Here is a 22,817-nt window from a genome sequence, read left to right as displayed (position 1 = left end):
TCCCTTTAATGGTGATTATCCTTAGAAAATCATTATATATATTTTTTTCTTAAGAATTGTTATATACCCCGTTATATAAAATAGTGATTAAACACATATGTGAAAAACAAACAAACAACTGATTAAACACATGTACCATTCAGAAGCCAAAAAGCCTTGAAGCTATTGAGCAGGACATTTGTTGTTATTTTTTTTTTTTTTGCTTATTCCTTTAATATTTCAGAAAGGAAGGCTGAATTTAGTCTTTTGAAAGTTGAGGTCAAAAAAGGTTGATTTTCAGAATGTCAAGTGAAGTTTTAAAAGTTTCAGGAACAAACTGAAATGATTGCACTACTAGAGATTACATTATAAGATCCAATGATTTGTAAAGCCCCCACCAAGTTAGAGATTTATTAAACTGTAGTTTTAGGGAATATCAATTACTAGAGTTACTTTTTTGAAATGTAAATGTTAGGACTTGAAAGATCATTTAAATTACAAATAAAATGATAAAAAGAAAGCCTAAGACAGGACTGATAGTACTAATTATTTAACTTTGCAATTAGACAACCACGAGTGACCACTTCACTTCTTTACCTACATCTACCCTTTTGCTTCTTTTTTCTTATTTTACAGCACACCTTTTATTCTCTATCTTTGAATTATGCGAGTTTTTCTCAACAATGGATCAATGCACAACATACCTGTATGTTATTGTTTTATATATGAAGAAATTTATGTTGAAATCCAGACTATATGCACACTGCATTACAATAACTAAATGGAAAACTTTAATATTTCAACATAAAATTATAAAAAAGAAGAGACTACTTTCTTTTAATCTTCTCAGTTAAATAACAGTATAATTTAGCACTAGGGGCCCAATTCTCTAAAGCTCTGGTCTGGTAAGATTATCTAAGACCAAGACATTTCATCACTACTGTGAAATGCCTTAAATAATATTAGAATTGCAATTTTTAGCTTGAGAACCAATTCATCTCGCTAAGCAACTTTCTGGATGTGAAGGAGAAACACACCTATTACAATAAAATTATCAAAATAAAATTGTGATTTCTCTCCATGCCGGCGAGTGTTTCATTGCTGTGCTCCAAATACTTATGTTGAATTGAATAATTATTTGATGTATGGAAAAGACACCGTGCTTTATAATAAAACTGTCAATTCTGCGTTTATGATATAAAATGAATTTGATACCTTTTAGGAAAATAAAGCGCTGCTTCTTCAGGTTCTAAGACATTTAAATCATCCAGATAAATATCACCAGGACCTTGATGTTGACTCCTTTTACGCACACCTGTAAGTGATTAGAACAAAAACGAATATTAGAATCCTTTAGATATACCAGATTTCAGAAGCCTGTCATGCCACTGATTTCTCAGAATATGCGCTACAAGGGAGAAAATTCTTCTTCAAAGCCCCAGATTTACATTGGACACACATGTACGTATTGCACACAGCACCAGCAGCTGGATTTTATGCATGTTGTTTGGGATATATTTTAATCTCTTTTGCCAAGATGGACTTGTGGTCTTACATCAAGCACAGCTTTGTGAGTATTAGGCTACTTGGTTCTGCAGAAAAATGAATTGGAGGGCATCTTTAGCTGACTAAACATTTACCAAAGTAAATAACAATGCATTAAAACATAGGATTAAAACATAGCACCCAAAATGCAGACGCTAAAGTTATATAAGTAAACTACTTACTAATAGGAAATCCACATGTCTAAAATATTACATTTGTTACTGAAATACTTTTAAAAGACATAGGGGCCGATTTATCATCGGTCTGTCCGACATGATCCGCTCAGCATACGCTGTCGGCATTTAACAAGCAGTGCGCTAGCAGGGAGTGTCAATCAACCTGAAGGCTTGCGCAGAAACAGGGCGAGTTGGCCCTATATATATATATTTCCTAGAAGTAACATTAAAAGCTTGAGAAGTGCTCATGTCAAAAATCAACAGGTGCTGTTAATTCTTACTATTTGTAAACATAAACAACTGAAAATGTTTTTTCTAAATAAGCAGAAGTAGCTTTAAGCCAACATGTGCTGAACAAATATCCTGAATCCAGAGATAACAGAAATGTAAAAAAGAGCAAATACTGCAAAGTGTATAAGAGTGATTAGGAAGTAGGATAAATTAAACTATATATCCATCTAGTACCCAAATACAATGAAGACTTTTCAGTTATGTCTATTAGTTATATTTTCTACTGTAAATATTTTCATGACTTTAATAAAGGACCTAGAAGAATCTGTGTCTATTCTTAAAGTGAAGGTAAACTTTGATGAATGAAAGCCCGTTTTTAAAAAAAATACTATTAAAAACAGGGGCACTTTCATTCATCAATGTTTAGAAAGTAGCCGTTTTGTTTAAAAACTTACCTTTCTTCTTTTCACAGCCAGAGCAGCTTCCCCCACCTGGAGATCCTCTCTTCACAAGTCAGCAATGACTAATCCGGCTTCCTCCAATTATGGCTTTCCCCCCAGGGGAGTCATTGCCTGAGGCCATGCCATGATTGGAAGAAGTTGGATTAGTCATTACTGACGTGTGAAGAGAGGATCTGCAGGCGGGGAAGCTGCTCTGGCTGTTCATTAACAAATCTAGACAGGCCCAGAGGCTTGTTTTCCCACAGAAAACCTCTGAATAATATTGTTTCCAATGCAGCAAAGGATTCTGGGTAAGATATGCAAATTAAGTACACAATGACACACCTTTTTACTTCGGTCTGCTTTTCAGCAGGTTCCCTTTACACCAAAGTATCGCTGTTCACACAGCTTATAAACTTAGCTAGGGTTAGTGCAGTGATTCATAACCATCCCAGGACAGACTGTTTCATGGTTTTTGCCACTCATCAGCTGGGAGAAGGTTAGAATCACTGCTGTTCACACAGCTTATAAACTTAGCTAGGGTTAGTGCAGTGATTCATAACCATCCCAGGACAGACTGTTTCATGGTTTTTGCCACTCATCAGCTGGGAGAAGGTTAGAATCACTGCTGGGTGAAGTTGATTCCGGGCAGAATACAACAACATTTTAAATTAGGGGGAGATAAAAGGCGAGTTTAAAATCCTCCACTATGCACAAAATATAGAAAAAATAACTCATTGTGTAGTTCATTAACAAATCTAGACAGGCCCAGAGGCTTGTTTTCCCACAGAAAACCTCTGAATTACATTGTTTCCAATGCAGCAAAGGATTCTGGGTAATCAACTTCACCCAGCAGTGATTCTAACCTTCTCCCAGCTGATGAGTGGCAAAAACCACGAAACAGTCTGTCCTGGGATGGTTATGAATCACTGCACTTACCCTAGCTAAGTTTATAAGCTGTGTGAACAGCGATACTGTGGCGTAAAGGGAACCTGCTGAAAAGCAGACCGAAGTAAAAAGGTGTGTCATTGTGTACTTAATTTGCATATCTTACCCAGAATCCTTTGCTGCATTGGAAACAATGTAATTCAGAGGTTTTCTGTGGGAAAACAAGCCTCTGGGCCTGTCTAGATTTGTTAATGAACTACACAATGAGTTGTATATATATATATATATATATATATATATATATATATATATATATATATATATATATATATATATATATATACACACACATACATACACACACATACAATATATATATATATATATATACACACACATACAATATATATATATATACACACATACAATATATATATATATATATATATATATATATATATATATATATATATATATATACATACACACACATACATGCATACACACACACCTAGATATAGATAATATATATATATATTATCTATATCTAGCTGTGTGTGTGTGTGCGTGTGCATGTATGTATATGTATATGTATATATATATATATATATATATATATATATATATATATATATATATATATATATATATATATATCGAAAAAAAAGTGTATCGTAGGAAGGGCAATTGAATAAAAGTTTCCTTTATTTCAGTTCCAAAACAGGTTATAGGACCTGAGGAGGTCAGTAGCAAACTGATGCAACATACACTACAGTGAGTATTGGAGTGCTGACATGTTTCGGCCATGGGCCATAATCGTAGCTATCCAATACACCTGCACCTAGAAATTTAAAAGCAGCCCCTCCCCTGTCAAATCAGAGAAAAAACGTTTTTAAATCAGATTAATAATAATAAAAAAAAAAAATCCCGTTTTGTTTTTATTATAAATCTGCACTAAAACTGGTCCCAAAAAAATAAAACATTGATGGCTTTAATTGGCATCTTAATTCATTGTTAAAGGGATCTGATACCAAGAGAATGAAGACAATTTGATAATAGGAGTAAATTAGAAAGTTGATTAAAATTGCATGCTCTATCTGAATCACGAATATAAAAAAACATAATTTATGCTTACCTGATAAATTAATTTCTCTTGTGATGTATCAAGTCCACGGATTCATCCTTACTTGTGGGATATTCTCCTCCCCTACAGGAAGTGGCAGAGAGAGCACCCACAGCAGAGCTGCTTATATAGCTCCCCCCTTAGCTCCACCCCCCAGTCAGTCGACTGAAGGCTAGGAAGAAAAAGGAGAAACTATAGGGTGCAGTGGTGACTGAAAGTTTAAAAATAAAAATATATATGCCTGTCTTAATAAACAGGGCGGGCCGTGGACTCGATACATCACAAGAGAAATAAATTTATCAGGTAAGCATAAATTATGTTTTCTCTTGTAAGATGTATCGAGTCCACGGATTCATCCTTACTTGTGGGATACCAATACCAAAACTTTAGGACACGGATGAAGGGAGGGACAAGACAGGGAACTTAAACAGAAGGTACCACTGCTTGTAGAACCTTTCTCCCAAAAATAGCCTCCGAAGAAGTAAAAGTATCAAATTTGGAAAATTTGGAAAAAGTATGAAACGAAGACCAAGTCGCCGCATTACAAATCTGTTCAACAGAAGCCTCATTTTTAAAAGCCATGTGGAAGCCACAGCTCTAGTAGAATGAGCAGTAATTCTTTCAGGAGACTGTTGGCCAGCAGTCTCATAAGCCAAACGGATGATGCTTTTCAGCCAAAAGGAAAGAGAGGTAGCCGTAGCCTTCTGACCTCTCCGCTTACCAGAATAAACAACAAACAATGAAGATGTTTGATGGAAATCTTTAGTTGCTTGTAAGTAGAACTTTGAAGCACGAACCACATCAAGATTGTGCAACAGACGTTCCTTCTTTGAAGAAGGATTAGGACACAGTGAAGGAACAACAATCTCTTGATTGATATTCTTATAAGAAAATACCTTAGGAAGAAACCCAGGTTTGGTACGCAAAACCACCTTATCTACATGGAAAATAAGATAAGGGGAATCACACTGTAAAGCATATAGCTCAGAAACTCTTCGAGCCGAAGAGATAGCTACTAAAAACAAAACTTTCCAAGATAGAAGCTTAATATCCATGGAATGCATAGGTTCAAACGGAACCCCTTGAAGAACTTTAAGAACTAAATTTAGGCTCCATGGCGGAGCAACAAGTTTAAATACAGGCTTCATTCTGACCAAAGCCTGACTATGGCCTCGCTTCCATTGAGTCGTTAAAAATGGAGCCGTAAGCTACCGAAGCGGCCGACAGCTAAAAGTAATTTACGGCTGCATTTTAGTACCAGGTTTCCATTGAAAAGATTAGCGTGTTGCGCGCAGTCGCTCTTTTCGTGTAGCTGTAAGTTAACGTTGTGTTAACGCTTCCATCTGACGTCGGATTTCTTGAAAATCAATTAGTTGCTAAGGTAACCCGACCTTACGCTATAGAATTTACGTTTAACGTCCGTGCTTATTACCTGTGATCGCCTCTCAAGAAAAATAAAAAAACACTTATCCATATTTTTAATAATCAAATACTATTTTCTAATATAATTATATTTAACACTTCATAAATAACAGAATTTATGTTTACCTGATAAATAACTTTCTCCAACGGTGTGTCCGGTCCACGGCGTCATCCTTACTTGTGGGATATTCTCTTCCCCAACAGGAAATGGCAAAGAGCCCAGCAAAGCTGGTCACATGATCCCTCCTAGGCTCCGCCTTCCCCAGTCATTCGACCGACGTAAAGGAGGAATATTTGCATAGGAGAAATCATATGATACCGTGGTGACTGTAGTTAAAGAAAATAAATCATCAGACCTGATTAAAAAACCAGGGCGGGCCGTGGACCGGACACACCGTTGGAGAAAGTAATTTATCAGGTAAACATAAATTCTGTTTTCTCCAACATAGGTGTGTCCGGTCCACGGCGTCATCCTTACTTGTGGGAACCAATACCAAAGCTTTAGGACACGGATGATGGGAGGGAGCAAATCAGGTCACCTAGATGGAAGGCACCACGGTTTGCAAAACCTTTCTCCCAAAAAAAGCCTCAGAAGAAGCAAAAGTATCAAATTTGTAAAATTTGGTAAAAGTGTGCAGTGAAGACCAAGTCGCTGCCTTACATATCTGATCAACAGAAGCCTCGTTCTTAAAGGCCCATGTGGAAGCCACGGCCCTAGTGGAATGAGCTGTGATTCTTTCAGGAGGCTGCCGTCCGGCAGTCTCATAAGCCAATCTGATGATGCTTTTAAGCCAAAAAGATAGAGAGGTAGAAGTTGCTTTTTGACCTCTCCTTTTACCAGAATAAACAACAAACAAGGAAGATGTTTGTCTGAAATCCTTTGTAGCATCTAAATAGAATTTTAGAGCACGGACAACGTCCAAATTGTGTAACAAACGTTCCTTCTATGAAACTGGATTCGGACACAAAGAAGGTACAACTATCTCCTGGTTAATATTTTTGTTGGAAACAACCTTCGGAAGAAAACCAGGCTCAGTACGTAAAAACCACCTTATCTGCATGGACCAGATAGGGCGGAGAACACTGCAGAGCAGATAACTCAGAAACTCTTCTAGCAGAAGAAATTGCAACCTAAAACAAAACTTTCCAAGATAATAACTTAATATCTATCGAATGTAAGGGTTCAAACGGAACCCCTTGAAGAACTGAAAGAACTAGATTAAGACTCCAGGAAAGAGTCAAAGGTCTGTAAACAGGCTTGATTCTAACCAGAGCCTGAACAAACGCTTAAACGTCTGGCACAGCTGCCAGCCTTTTGTGAAGTAAAACAGATAAAGCAGAGATCTGTCCCTTCAGAAAACTCGCAGAAAATCCTTTCTCCAAACCTTCTTGTAGAAAGGAAAGAATCTTAGGAATTTTTATCTTGTTCCATGGGAATCCTTTAGATTCACACCAACAGATATATTTTTTCCATATATTATGGTAAATTTTTCTAGTTACAGGCTTTCTAGCCTGAATAAGAGTATCTATTACAGAATCTGAAAACCCACGCTTTGATAAAATCAAGCGTTCAAACTCCAAGCAGTCAGTTGGAGGAAAACCAGATTCGGATGTTCGAATGGACCCTGAATAAGAAGGTCCTGTCTCAAAGGTAGCTTCCATGGTGGAGCCGATGACACATTCACCAGGTCTGCATACCAAGTCCTGCGTGGCCACACAGGAACTATCAAGGTCACCAAAGCCCTCTCCAGATTGATCCTGGCTACCAGCCTGGGAATGAGAGGAAACGGTGGGAATACATAAGCTAGGTTGAATCCAATAGAGTCGCCTTGGGATCCCTGGATTTGGACCCGTAACAAGGGACCATGAAGTTCTGACGAGAGGCCATCAGAACCAAGTCTGGAATGCCCCATAATTGAGTTATTTGGGCAAAGATTTCCAGATGGAGTTTCCCACTCCCCCGGATGCTCCTCCATCGCCAGGGAACTCCTTGTTACCCCCTGATGGTTGATATATGTAACAGTCGTCATGATGACTGATTGAAACCTTATGAATTTGGCCTTTGCTAGTCGAGGCCAAGCCTTGAGAGCATTGAATATCGCTCTCAGTTCCATTATGTTTATCGGGAGAAGAGAGTCTTCCCGAAACCATAGACCCTGAGTTTTCAGGGGTTCCCAGACCGCGCCCCAGCCCACCAGACTGGCGTCGGTCGTGACAATGACCTATTCTGGTCTGCGGAAGCTCATTCCCTGTGACAGGTTGTCCAGGGTCAGCCACCAACGGAGTGAATCTCTGGTTATTTGATCTACTTGTATCGTCGGAGACAAGTCTGTATAATCCCCATTCCACAGTCTGAGCATGCCCAGGTGCAATGGTCTTAGATGAATTCGTGCAAAAGGAACTATGTCCATTGCCGCAACCATCAACCCTATTACTTCCATGGACTGCGCTATGGAAGGAAGAAGAACAGAATGAAGTACCTGACAAGAGCTTAGAAGTTTTGATTTTCTGGCCTCTGTTAGAAAAACCTTCATTTCTAAGGAAACCATTATTGTTCCCAAGAAGGGAACTCTTGTTGACGGGGACAGAGAACTTTTTTCTATGTTCACTTTCCACCTGTGAGATCTGAGAAAGGCTAGGACAATGTCCGTATGAGCCCTTGCTTTTGACAGAGACGACACTTGAATCAGGATGTCGTCCAAGTAAGGTACTACTGCAATTCCCCTTGGTCTTAGCACCGCTAGAAGGGACCCTAGTACCCTTGTCAAAATCCTTGGAGCAGTGGCTAATCCGAATGGAAGTGCCACAGGTAATGCTTGTCCAGAAAGGCGAACCTTAGGAACCGAAAATGTTCCTTGTGGATAGGAATACGTAGGTACGCATCCTTTAAGTCCACCGTGGTCATGAATTGACCTTCCTGGATGATAGGAAGGATCGTTCGAATGGTTTCCATTTTGAATGATGAAACCCTTAGAAACTTGTTTAGAATCTTGAGATCTAAAATAGGTCTGAATGTTCCCTCTTTTTTGGGAATTATGAACAGGTTGGAGTAAAAACCCATCCCTTGTTCTCCTAATGGAACAGGATGAATCACTCCCATGCTTAACAGGTCTTCTACACAGTGTAAGAATGCCTGTTCGAAGATAATTGAGACCCGTGGAACCTTCCCCTTGGGAGTAGTTCCCTGAATTCCAGGAGATAACCTTGAGAAACTATTTCTAGCGCCCAAGGATCCTGAACATCTCTTGCCCCAGCCTGAGCAAAGAGAGAAAGACTGCCCCCCACCAGATCCTTCCCAGATTGGGGGCCAACACTTCATGCTGTTTTGGTAGCAGTGGCAGGTGACTTGGCCTGCTTACCCTTGTTCCAGCCTTGCATCGGCCTCCAGGCTGGCTTGGTTTGAGAAGTATTACCCTCTTGCTTAGAGGGTGTAGAATTTGAGGCTGGTCCGTTTCTGCGAAAGGGACGAAAATTTGGCTTCTTTTTAGCCTTAAAAGACCTATCCAGAGGAAGGGCGTGGCCCTTTCCCCCAGTGATGCCTGAAATAATCTCTTTCAAGTCAGGGCCAAACAGTGTTTTACCCTTGAAAGGGATGTTAAGCAAAAGCGCTCTGCGCGCCACGATAGCAAACCCTGAATTATTCGCCGCTAATCTAGCTAATTGCAAAGCGGCATCTAAAATAAAAAAGAGTTAGCCAATTTAAGAGCTTGAACTCTGTCCAAAACCTCCTCGTACGAAGATTCTTTATTAAGCGACTTTCCTAGTTCTTCGAACCAGAAACACGCAGCTGTAGTGACAGGAACAATGCATGAAATTGGTTGTAGAAGGTAACCTTGCTGAACAAACATCTTTTTAAGCAAACCCTCTAACCTTTAATCCATAGGATCTTGAAAGCACAACTATCTTCTATAGGAATAGAAGTGCGTTTGTTTAGAGTAGAAACCGCCCCCTCGACCTTGGGGACTGTATGCTATAAGTCCTTTCTGGGGTCGACTATAGGAACTAATTTCTTATTTACTATGTCCGCCACCCGCTTGGGTATAGGAAAAACATCGGGGGCACCGGAACCCCTAGGAACTTGTCCATCTTACCTAATTTCTCTGGAATGACCAAATTGTCACAATCATCCAGAGTAGATAATACCTCCTTAAGTAGTGCGTGGAGATGTTGAAATTTAAATTTAAAAGTTACAATATCAGGTTCTGCTTGTTGAGAAATTTTCCCTGAATCTGAAATTTCTCCCTCAGACAAAACCTCCCTCCTGGCCCCTTCAGATAGGTGTGAGGGTATGTCAGAACAGATATCATCAGCGTCCTCTTGCTCTTCAGTGTTTAAAACAGAGCAATCACGCTTTCTCTGATAAGTAGGCATTTTGGAAAAAAATGCATGCAATAGAATTATCCATTACAGCCATTAATTGTTGTATGGTAATAAGTATTGGCGCACTAGATGTACTAGGGGCCTCTTGTGTGGGCAAAACTGGTGTAGACACAGAAGGGGATGATGCAGTACCATGCTTACTCCCCTCATTAGAGGAATCATCTTGGGCAATATATCTATGGCATTATTATCCCTACTTTGTTTGGACATTATGACACAAATATATCACATATATTTAAATGGGGAGACACATTGGCTTTCATACATATAGAACATCGTTATCTGATGGTTCAGAACATGTTAAACAGGCTTAAACTTGTCAACAAAGCACAAAAAACGTTTTACAATAAAACCGTTACTGTCCCTTTAAATTTTAAACTGAACACACTTTATTACTGAATATGTGAAAAAGTATGAAGGAATTGTTCAAATTTCACCAAAATTTCACCACAGTAACTTAAAGCCTTAAAAGTATTGCACACCAAATTTGAAAGCTTTAACCCTTAAAATAACGGAACCGGAGCCGTTTTTACAATTAACCCCTATACAGTCCCAGGTATCTGCTTTGCTGAGACCCAACCAAGCCCAGAGGGGAATACGATACCAAATGATGCCTTCTATAAGCTTTTTCAGTGGTTCTTAGCTCCTCACACATGCATCTGCATGCCATGCTTTCCAAAAACAACTGCGCTTTAAAGGCGCGAAAATGAGGCTCTGTCTATGACTAGAAAAGGCCCCCAGTGAAAAAGGTGTCCAATACAGTGCCTGCCGTTTTTATTAAAACAATCCCCAAGATTTAACAACTATTAAAAGTAATAATCTGCCAAATATACTTAGTAAAGTAATCGTTTTAGCCCAGAAAAATGTCTACCAGTTTTTTAAGCCCTAATGAAGCCCTTTATTTTACTTAAACTAAGAAAATGGCTTACCGGTTCCCATAGGGAAAATGACAGCTTCCAGCATTACCGAGTCTTGTTAGAAATGTGTCATACCTCAAGCAGCAAAAGTCTGCTCACTGTTTCCCCCAACTGAAGTTAATTCCTCTCAACAGTCCTGTGTGGAAACAGCCATCGATTTTAGTAACGGTTGCTAAAATCATTTTCCTCTTACAAACAGAAATCTTCATCTCTTTCCTGTTTTAGAGTAAATAGTACATACCAGCACTATTTTAAAATAACAAACTCTTGATTGAAGAATAAAAACTACATTTAAACACCAAAAAACTCTAAGCCATCTCCGTGGAGATGTTGCCTGTACAACGGCAAAGAGAATGACTGGGGAAGGCGGAGCCTAGGAGGGATCATGTGACCAGCTTTGCTGGGCTCTTTGCCATTTCCTGTTGGGGAAGAGAATATCCCACAAGTAAGGATGACGCCGTGGACCGGACACACCTATGTTGGAGAAATAAGTAATATTTCTTGCTGCCCTAGGCATAGGTCTAGTTTGCATTCTGTAGATATGTTCTTGCATATATTATTATATTTAAATATATACTGATATTTCTATTAGAATATAAGTTCAACTATTTCTATACATGAGACAACAATAAATATTACTTATAACAATTTATTTCTACATTAAAACACTTGCATTATTTGCAAGTTTTATAATTTCAATAGAAAATAGGTCTCAAAAAGCACAATTTTCCTCTTTTACACCTAGTTGAGCTGGGGGTAATATATCTCAATGTATCGACAGCCTCCGACAATGTATTAACGGTTAGCGCTTTCAATGGAAACCTGGTATAATTTATCGATTAACGGCTTCTATTACTTTCTATGGGACGCGAAAATCTTTTCGGCAGCCGAAGTCCGGCAGCCGATATTGAGGTATAACGCGCCATTGGAAACAGTCGTTAAACGCTATTGCTTTCGACAGCATATTTAACGGTTTGCGAGTGCACGCAAACTGAATTACGACTCAATGGAAGCGAGGCCTAAATGCTTGAACGTCTGGGACATCTGCCAGACGTTTGTGTAGAAGAATAGACAAAGCAGATATTTGTCCTTATAAGGAACTAGCTGATAATCCCTTCTCCAAACCTTCTTGGAGAAAAGACAATATTCTAGGAATCCTAATCTTACTCCACGAGTAACCTTTGGATTCACACCAATAAAGATATTTGAGCCAAATCTTATGATAGATCTTCCTGGTGACAGGCTTTCTAGCCTGAACCAGGGCATCAATGACCAACTCAGAGAAACCACGCTTTAATAGAATCAGGCGTTCAATCTCCAAGCAGTCAGATGCAGAGAAATTAGATTTGGATGCGTGAAAAGACCTTGGATTAGAAGGTCCTGCCTCATTGGCAGAGTCCATGGTAGAACCGAAGACATGTCCACTAGGTCTGCATACCAAGTCCTGCGTGGCCACGCAGGTGCTATCAGAATCACTGAAGCTCTCTCCTGCTCTATTCTGGCAACCAGAGACGTAGAAGGAGAGGAAATACATAGGCCAGATTGAAGGACCAAGGCACTGCTAGAGCATCTATCAGTACCGCCTTGGGATCCCGGGACCTGGACCCGTAACGAGAAAGTTTGGCATTCTGACAGGACGCCATCAGATCCAATTCCGGTGTGCCCCATAGCTGAATCAGCTGGGCAAATACCTCCGGATGGAGTTCTCACTCCCCCAGATGAAAAGTCTAACGACTTCCGAAATCCGCCTCCCAGTTCTCTACTCCTGGGATGTGGATTGCTGAGAGATGGCAAGAGTGATCCTCTGCCCATCGGATTATTTTGGTTACCTCCATCATCGCTAGAGAACTCCTTGTTCCTCCTTGATGATTGATATAAGCTACAGTCGTGATGTTGTCCGACAGAAACCTGATGAATTTGGCCGCAGCAAGCTGAGGCCACGCCTGAAGCGCATTGAATATCGCTCTCAGTTCTAGAATATTTATCGGGAGAAGAGATTCCTCCCGAGACCATAAGCCCTGTGCTTTCAGGGAGTTCCAGACTGCATCCCAGCCTAGCAGGCTGGTATCTGTCGTTACAATGAGCCACTCTGGCCTGCGGAAACACATTCCCTGAGACAGGTGGTCCTGAGACAACCACCAGAGAAGAGAATCTCTGGTCTCCTGGTCCAGATGCAGTTGAGGAGACAAATCTGCATAATACACATTCCACTGTTTGAGCATGCATAGATGTAGTGGTCTGAGGTGTAGGCGGGCAAAAGGAACTATGTCCATTGCCGCTACCATGAGTCCGATTACCTCCATATACTGAGCCACTGATGGCCGAGGAATGGAATGAAAAGCTCGGCAAGTGGTTAAGAGCTTTGATTTTCTGACTGCCATCAGAAATATTTTCATTTCTACCGAGTCTATCAGAGTCCCTAGGAAGGAAACTCTTATAAGAGGGAAGAGAGAACTCTTTTTTTATGTTCACCGTCCACCCGTGAGATCTCAGAAAAGCCAACACAATGTCAATGTGAGACTTGAATAGCTGGAAAGTTGACGCCTGAAATAAGATGTCGTCTAGATAAGGCGCCACTGCTATGCCCCGTGGTCGTAGAACCGCCAGAAGGGACCCTAGCACCCTTGTGAAAATTCTGTGAATAGGGATGTGTAGATACGCATACTTTAAGTTCACGGTGGTCATATATTGACCCTCCTGGATCAAAGGTAGAATAGACTGAATAGTCTCCATCTTGAATGATGAAACTTTGAGGAACTTGTTTAGAATGTTGAGATCCAAGATTGATCTGAAAGTTCCCTCTTTTTTGGAAACCACAAACAGGTTTGAGTAAAAACCTAGCCCCTGTTCCTCTTTTGGGACTGGGCGGATCACCCCCATGGTATGTAGGTCTTCTACACAGCGTAAGAACGCCTCTCTCTTTGTCTGTTTACAGACAATCGAGAAATGTGAAAAGTCCCCCTTGGAAGAGAGCCTTTGAATTCCAGAAAATATCCCTGAGACACAATTTCTAAAACCCAGGGATCATGAACATCTCTTGCCCAAGCCTGAGCGAAGAAAGAGAGTCTGCCCCCTACTAGATCCGGTCCTGGATCGGGGGCTACCCCTTCATGCTGTCTTAGAGGCAGCTGCAGGCTTCTTGGCCTGTTTACCCTTGTTCCAAGCCTGGTTAGGTCTCCAGACTGACTTGGATTGGGCAAAATTCCCCTCTTGCTTTGCAGCAGAGGAAGCTGAAGCGGGACCACTCTTGAAATTCCAAAAGGAACGAAAATTATTTTGTTTGGTCCTCATCTTATTTGATCTATCCTGAGGGAGGGCATGACCTTTCCCTCCATTGATGTCTGAAATAATCTCTTTCAGTTCAGGACCGAATAGAGCCTTTCCTTTGAAAGGGATGTTCAAAAGTTTAGTTTTAGATGACACATCAGCAGACCAGGATTTAAGCCATAACGCCCTGCGTGCTAAAATGGCAAAACCTGAATTCTTTGCCGCTAATTTAGCCAGTTGAAAAGCGGCATCTGTAATAAAAGAATTAGCCAATTTAAGGGCCTTAATTCTGTGCAAAATTTCTTCTAATGGAGTCTCCATCTGAAGAGCCTCTTCTAGAGCCTCAAACCAGAAAGCAGCTGCAGTAGTTGCAGGAACAATGCACGCAATAGGTTGAAGAAGAAAACGTTAATGAACAAAAATTTTCTTCAGGAGACCCATTAACCCCTTAATTGAAAAAACATAAAAACCAGTAAAAAAGACTTTCAGCACTTTGCCGCAGCTCTGCTGTGGCTCCTACCTGCCCTTCAGAACAATTTGTGGGGGGAAAAACTTCTTTTAAAGCCCCTCAAACACGGCAGGAACCTCTGGAGAAGCAGTTAGAAGTCTCAGAGGAAAAGAAACTGCACAACTGAGGTGCGAAAATAGGCCCCTCCCACCTCACTCAATGTTTTGAGGCCTAACAGACAAACACTAGAGTGTCTCTAAATTAACCATGTGGGTTAGAAAACTCAAAAACAAGCCACAATTACCCCTTTAGTCCCTTCAAAAAAACGTTATAATTGAACTTGAATCTGATTGGCTGATTCAATCAGCCAATCAGATTTTTCCTACCTTAATTTCTGATTCGCTGATAGAATCCTATCAGCTAATTGGAATTCGAGGGACGCCATCTTGGATGACGTCACTTAAAGGAACCTTCATTCGTCGGGAGTCGCCGGAAGAAGTGGATGGATCCGCGTTGGCTGCTTCAAGATGGTCCCGCTCCGTGCCGGATAGATGAAGATAGAAGACACCGCCTGGATAAACATGTCTACCGGTCCGGATGTCCTCTTCTTGCCGGATAGGATGAAGACTTCGGGACCCTCCTCTGGACGGATCGGTGATACCCGGCGTGGTGAAGATAAGTTAGGAAGATCTTCAGGGGCTTAGTGTTAGGTTTTTTAAGGGGGGTTTGGGTTAGATTAGGGGTATGTGGGTGGTGGGTTTTAATGTTGGGGGGGGGGATTGTATGTTTTTTTAAATGCAAAAGAGCTGATTTCTTTGGGGCATGCCCCGCAAAAGGCCCTTTTAAGGGCTGGTAAGGTAAAAGAGCTGTTAACTTTTTATTTTAGAATAGGGTAGGACATTTTTTTATTTTGGGGGGCTTTGTTATTTTTTTAGGGGGCTTACAGTAGGTGTAATTAGTTTAAAATTCTTGTAATTTTTTTTATTTTTTTGTAATTTAGTTTAGTTGATTTAATTGTAGATAATTGTAGGTAGTTTAGTTTATTAATTTATTGATAGTGTAGTGTTAGGTTTAATTGTAACTTAGGTTAGGATTTATTTTACAGGTAATTTTGTAATTATTTTAACTAGGTAGCTATTAAATAGTAAATAACTATTTAATAGCTATTGTACCTAGTTAAAATAAATACAAAGTTGCCTGTAAAATAAATATAAATCCTAAAATAGCTACAATATAATTATTCGTTATATTGTAGCTATATTAGGGTTTATTTTACAGGTAAGTATTTAGCTTTAAATAGGATTAATTTATTTAATAAGAGTTAATTTATTTTGTTAGATTAAAATTATATTTAACTTAGGGGGGTGTTAGGGTTAGACTTAGCTTTAGGGGTTAATACATTTATTAGAGTAGCGGCGAGGTCCGGTCGGCAGATTAGGGGTTAATACTTGAAGTTAGGTGTCAGCGATGTTAGGGAGGGCAGATTAGGGGTTATTAATACTATTTATTATAGGGTTTTTGAGGCGGGAGTGAGGCGGTTTAGGGGTTAATAAGTGTAGGTAGGTAACGGCGACGTGGGGGGGGGCAGATTAGGGGTACATAGGGATAATGTAGGTTGCGGCGGTGTGCGGTCGGCAGATTAGGGGTTAAAAAATTTAATTATAGTGGCGGCGATGTGGGGGGACCTCGGTTTAGGGGTGCATAGGTAGTTTATGGGTGTTAGTGTACTTTAGAGCACAGTAGTTAAGAGCTTTATGAACCGGCGTTAGCCCATAAAGCTCTTAACTCCTGACTTTTTTCTGCGGCTGGAGTCTTGTCGGTAGAAGGTCTAATGCTCACTTCAGCCAAGACTCTAAATACCGGCATTAGGAAGATCCCATTGAAAAGATAGGATACGCAATTGACGTAAGGGGATCTGCGGTATGGAAAAGTCGCGACTGGAAAGTGAGCGTTAGACCCTTTCCTGACTGACTCTAAATACCAGCGGGCGGCCAAAACCAGCGTTAGGACCCCTTAACGCTGGTTTGGACCGCTAACACAAAACTCTTAATCTAGGTGAGTGTCACCAGTAACTAATGAGCCCTTCATGCAAGCTGAAATTCCTATCCAAGTGTCTGAATACAGCTTACCCTTCCCTCATGGGGATATTGCCAGCCTTTTCTAGAAATAACATAGTCTGTCTAGAAAAAAATAGCTGAACATACCTTAATGCAGTTTAGCCTGCAAACTGTTCCCCCAACTTAAGTTTTCCTGTACTCTTCAGCCCTTGTGAGAACAGCAGTGGATCTTAGTTACAAAATGCTAAGATCATCATCCTCCTTGCAGAAATCTTCATCCCTTTTCTGCCAGAGAGTAAATAGTACACACCGGTACCATATAAAAATAAACTTTTGCTTGAGAAAATAAAAACCTAACATTTTTGTCACCACACTCCTCTTTGCCCTTCCTAGCAGTTAAGCAGGCAGAGATAATGACTGGGGGGTGGAGCTAAGGGGGGAGCTATATAGGCAGCTCTGCTGTGGGTGCTCTCTCTGCCACTTCCTGTAGGGGAGGAGAATATCCCACAAGTAAGGATGAATCCGTGGACTCGATACATCTTACAAGAGAAATTGGGTTCAGTGTCCCTTAAATGTTACTGCTTGTAAAAGCTGTCATAAAAAAAGAGAGAGAGATAGATGAATAGACACACACATAAAACAACTATTGGGAACGGCTTATTCTTTCTTTTTTATGTGTCTATCTATCTAGCTACCTATCTCAAACACATCAAAGCATGCTAAGAAAAATAAATTACAAAGGACTTGCTATTATTCCTGTTAAACACATTTGTTATGTAAATGTGTAAAAAAACAAAACAAAAAAAAACCTTTGATATTTGCTTAAAATGACAGTAAAAGTGTTTTTTTTGCTTTAATATGTTTCCAAAGACTTGTTATAATGAAAAATTGCTTAATTAGATTTATTTTTGTATATAAAGTAGCTGGTTATGTTCTTTGAAACCACAACCCATCAAAATGGGCTAAACTTGTAGGGAAATCAGTTCTCCTTATTTTACCACTTTCTGTACACACATGCTTCTCTATATTATTTTTGTCTGTAAACAAAAGCCCAATACTTTGAAGAATTGCAAATTAACATTTTATTACTTAGAAATCTTACAAGGGCCTGTCTGTCAGTGTGTTAGATTTAGTTTTCACTGATCTCTTACTTTAAAGCCAGCGTCTTATTCATGTTGCATGTTAACCATGTTTTAAATAATATGGGTGATTATAACACTGACAGACCAATATTGCAATATTGTGCAGCTGAAATCATTACTCTTGTAGTGTGTGTGTGTGACTGTAATTGCCACGCTTCATGGCTGGGATGGATAACTGTGTGTATACAGAACTAGATGCTGGCTATTTGGTCACAGCCCCTCGTGGTTGTTAATGCACATGAGCGAACGCCTGTATGGCTTTAGTGCATTGTGGCAGTAAATGGTTTAATGCATATCTGCCATTAGCCTTGTGACAACAATGCAGCCTTTGTGGTAGCCAAATTATCTATTTGCTGTAGCCACTGCCACATGTGTATATTGTTGTAAATGGGAACACAGATCAGTGAACAGGGGCCTACTACAAATCTTATATAATTTTTAAACTATAAAGTATGTTATTGTTAATTAACTACTTAACTGGATTATCCTATGATGAATTGCATAAATTATAACTAATCACAGAAGCCAGAAGATGATCTCATTTGTAATAGTCTATTACTGATCAGATAATGTTCTGGCTTCTGTGATTGCCAGGGAGGTGACAACAGCACAGGCTGTGATAGTATGTGGTGTGTTTTAATCTGTGATTTCGGCTTATGACTGATGTGTAAAAGGAGGGCGAAATTAAAAGCCTGTTATTGTTTTATAAGGGGTAAGTGTTTCTTGGTCCTTTTGGCTACTGAAGTATAGAATTGTGGGTGCAGCCAACTAGCCATATTGATTCATGGGTAAACTAATTTGTTTTTATTAACAAGCCCCTTTATTTTAAGCAGCTGCTTTTTTTCTGCTCCTTTGTACTACTCAGAGTCAAACTTGTTGTTTGTTCAGTTCTAGAATGGAAATTTGCTTTACAGCCCACTACTTATTAACTATTTGTGTATCTTTTGTCAATAAATGTGTCATCTTTAAACCTTGGAAATTACATAAAAACTCATGAGGCCCTGTTCAGCTTTAAAGTGGTTTTATGATGGTATATGGTGCTGTCCCAGGGGGCAATATCCCATAATCCCATGGCCTGCCCTTCCCTTATCAGAAAGTGAAAAAAGTTCTGCCTCTGGGAAGGGAAGACCATGCACTATATTGTTTAATTTGTGTTGAATGAAAATACAGGGAGTGCAGAATTATTAGGTAAATGAGTATTTTGACCACATCATCCTCTTTATGCATGTTGTCTTACTCCAAGCTGTATAGGCTTGAAAGCCTACTACCAATTAAGCATATTAGGTGATGTGCATCTCTGTAATGAGAAGGGGTGTGGTCTAATGACATCAACACCCTATATCAGGTGTGCATAATTATTAGGCAACTTCCTTTCCTTTGGCAAAATGGGTCAAAAGAAGGACTTGACAGGCTCAGAAAAGTAAAAAATAGTGAGATATATTGCAGAGGGACGCAGCACTCTTAAAATTGCAAAGCTTCTGAAGCGTGATCATCGAACAATCAAGCGTTTCATTCAAAATAGTCAACAGGGTCGCAAGAAGCGTGTGGAAAAACCAAGGCGCAAAATAACTGCCCATGAACTGAGAAAAGTCAAGCGTGCAGCTGCCAAGATGCCACTTGCCACCAATTTGGCCATATTTCAGAGCTGCAACATCACTGGAGTGCCCAAAAGCACAAGGTGTGCAATACTCAGAGACATGGCCAAGGTAAGAAAGGCTGAAAGACGACCACCACTGAACAAGACACACAAGCTGAAACGTCAAGACTGGGCCAAGAAATATCTCAAGACTGATTTTTCTAAGGTTTTATGGACTGATGAAATGAGAGTGAGTCTTGTATGGGCCAGATGGATGGGCCCGTGGCTGGATTGGTAAAGGGCAGAGAGCTCCAGTCCGACTCAGACGCCAGCAAGGTGGAGGTGGAGTACTGGTTTGGGCTGGTATCATCAAAGATGAGCTTGTGGGGCCTTTTCAGGTTGAGGATGGAGTCAAGCTCAACTCCCAGTCCTACTGCCAGTTTCTGGAAGACACCTTCTTCAAGCAGTGGTACAGGAAGAAGTCTGCATCCTTCAAGAAAAACATGATTTTCATGCAGGACAATGCTCCATCACACGCGTCCAAGTACTCCACAGCGTGGCTGGCAAGAAAGGGTATAAAAGAAGAAAATCTAATGACATGGCCTCCTTGTTCACCTGATCTGAACCCCATTGAGAACCTGTGGTCCATCATCAAATGTGAGATTTACAAGGAGGGAAAACATTACACCTCTCTGAACAGTGTCTGGGAGGCTGTGGTTGCAGCTGCGCGCAATGTTGATGGTGAACAGATCAAAACACTGACAGAATCCATGGATGGCAGGCTTTTGAGTGTCCTTGCAAAGAAAGGTGGCTATATTGGTCATTGATTTGTTTTTGTTTTGTTTTTGAATGTCAGAAATGTATATTTGTGAATGTTGAGATGTTATATTGGTTTCACTGGTAAAAATAAATAATTGAAATGGGTATATATTTGTTTTTTGTTAAGTTGCCTAATAATTATGCACAGTAATAGTCACCTGCACACACAGATATCCCCCTAAAATAGCTATAACTAAAAACAAACTAAAATCTACTTCCAAAACTATTCAGCTTTGATATTAATGAGTTTTTTAGGTTCATTGAGAACATGGTTGTTGTTCAATAATAAAATTAATCCTCAAAAATACAACTTGCCTAATAATTCTGCACTCCCTGTAGTGTAACAAACAAAATTAGTGCATGGTCTTCCCTTCCCAGAGGCAGAACTTCTTCACTTTCTGATAAGGGGAGGGCAGGCAGCTGGAACTGCATTTGCCTACATAACGAGAATTAAATTAGTTTCTTGCCTGTATGGTGTGTGGTAAAGTATACTTTTAATTCGATACGAGCGCAACATGACGCGTGCAAAAAGATTACTTCAAGCGCAATTAGCGCTCTAGCAAAAGCACTAAATAACACTCTACTCGTAATCTGGCCCTATGTGCTTAAATGGACATGAAATAAAAAAAAATTGTCTTCATGATTTAGATAGAGCATACATTTTTAAACAACTTTCCAATTTACTTCTGTCACCTAATTTGCTTGGTATCCTTTGTTGAAAATCACATCTAAGTAGACTCAGGAGCTGGGAGCTAGATGCTGATTGGTGGCTGCATACTTATGCCACATCATTGGCTTACCGATCTGTTAGCTAGCTCCCAATAAAGCATTGTTGCTTCTTCAACAAAGGATACCAAAATAATAAAGCAAAATTGATATTGGAAGTAAATTAGACAGTTGCTTCAAATTTTAGGCTCTATCTGAATGAAATGAAACATTTTGGGGGTAAAAAATGTATTTAGGAAGTGACAATGATACAGTTACATGCTCCAACAAATTGGAGAATTTAATTTAGGCATTAGAACACCTGTGGTTTAGACACAAATGAGATATATTATGGAGAATAGAAGCGCATATGACCCTCTATCTTGCATATATCTGCTTATTTACAAAGTATTATGTGATTTTATCATATAAGAGCTCATAAAGGTTGTGAATTCCGATAGGCTCCCCCCCTTGTTCATTCACCTAAAAATTTAGACATCCTCTAAAACCATAACGATCCTCTTATTAGCAGCAAAACCTCAGAGACCGATTATAAAGAAACCAGAAATGATCTTGAATATATTGAAAAACTACAGAATTGCTGTAAGATATTTTACCTTTCTTTTTTGAAGGAGAGTCTGTCTTTAATGAAGATTTCATATCCGATACAGTATCTATACACTCAGGGTCTTCTTCTGGACTAGAGGGAGTGTCTGGGTTGCTTTCAGGGGGAGTTTCTGGCAATGTATCTGTAGCTACTTGAATATTTATAGAACAAGGTCTTGGTTCTGGTTTTAGTACGGTGCATACAGCTTCTTCCATCAATGTCTCATCGATTCCTCCTGTCATTGCCTCTGAGCTAATCACCCTAAAATGTGTTTTCTCAGATGGGGTTATGGTGGCTGTTCTTGGATATTCTGTTCTTTCCTTTTTACACACCTACAAAAAAAAAAAAGATTTAGATTTTTTTTTTTTTTAAAAAGTGTTGAATTGTAGACATAACAGGAAAAATAGTTTTAATGAATTGCATTAAATTAAGATGTGTTTCAATATCAGCATTTTAAACATGGAGGAACTTATGAGAACAAAAAAAAAAAACAGAATTTATGTTTACCTGATAAATTACTTTCTCCAACGGTGTGTCCGGTCCACGGCGTCATCCTTACTTGTGGGATATTCTCCTCCCCAACAGGAAATGGCAAAGAGCCCAGCAAAGCTGGTCACATGATCCCTCCTAGGCTCCGCCTACCCCAGTCATTCGACCGACGTTAAGGAGGAATATTTGCATAGGAGAAACCATATGTTACCGTGGTGACTGTAGTTAAAGAAAATAAATTATCAGACCTGATTAAAAAAACCAGGGCGGGCCGTGGACCGGACACACCGTTGGAGAAAGTAATTTATCAGGTAAACATAAATTCTGTTTTCTCCAACATAGGTGTGTCCGGTCCACGGCGTCATCCTTACTTGTGGGAACCAATACCAAAGCTTTAGGACACGGATGAAGGGAGGGAGCAAATCAGGTCACCTAAATGGAAGGCACCACGGCTTGCAAAACCTTTCTCCCAAAAATAGCCTCAGAAGAAGCAAAAGTATCAAATTTGTAAAATTTAGAAAAAGTGTGCAGTGAAGACCAAGTCGCTGCCTTACATATCTGATCAACAGAAGCCTCGTTCTTGAAGGCCCATGTGGAAGCCACAGC

General features: G+C 39.8%; 1 protein-coding gene across 1 annotated transcript in view; it reads right to left on the bottom strand.

Moving 5' to 3' along the window:
• Positions 1-22,817, bottom strand: part of LPIN2 (lipin 2) — a 245,089-nt gene that overhangs the window by 74,888 nt on the left and 147,384 nt on the right. Inside the window, exons 8-9 of the mRNA XM_053714954.1 lie at positions 21,733-22,054; positions 1,195-1,294 (exon numbers count right to left, since the gene is read on the bottom strand). Coding sequence (XP_053570929.1) covers positions 1,195-1,294; positions 21,733-22,054 — 422 coding nt within the window. The remainder of the gene's footprint in view (positions 1-1,194; positions 1,295-21,732; positions 22,055-22,817) is intronic.

This window comes from Bombina bombina, chromosome 5 (genome assembly GCF_027579735.1).
Source record: "Bombina bombina isolate aBomBom1 chromosome 5, aBomBom1.pri, whole genome shotgun sequence".
Classification (NCBI taxonomy): Eukaryota; Metazoa; Chordata; class Amphibia; order Anura; family Bombinatoridae; genus Bombina; species Bombina bombina.
This window is presented reverse-complemented; position numbering and strand designations above follow the sequence as displayed.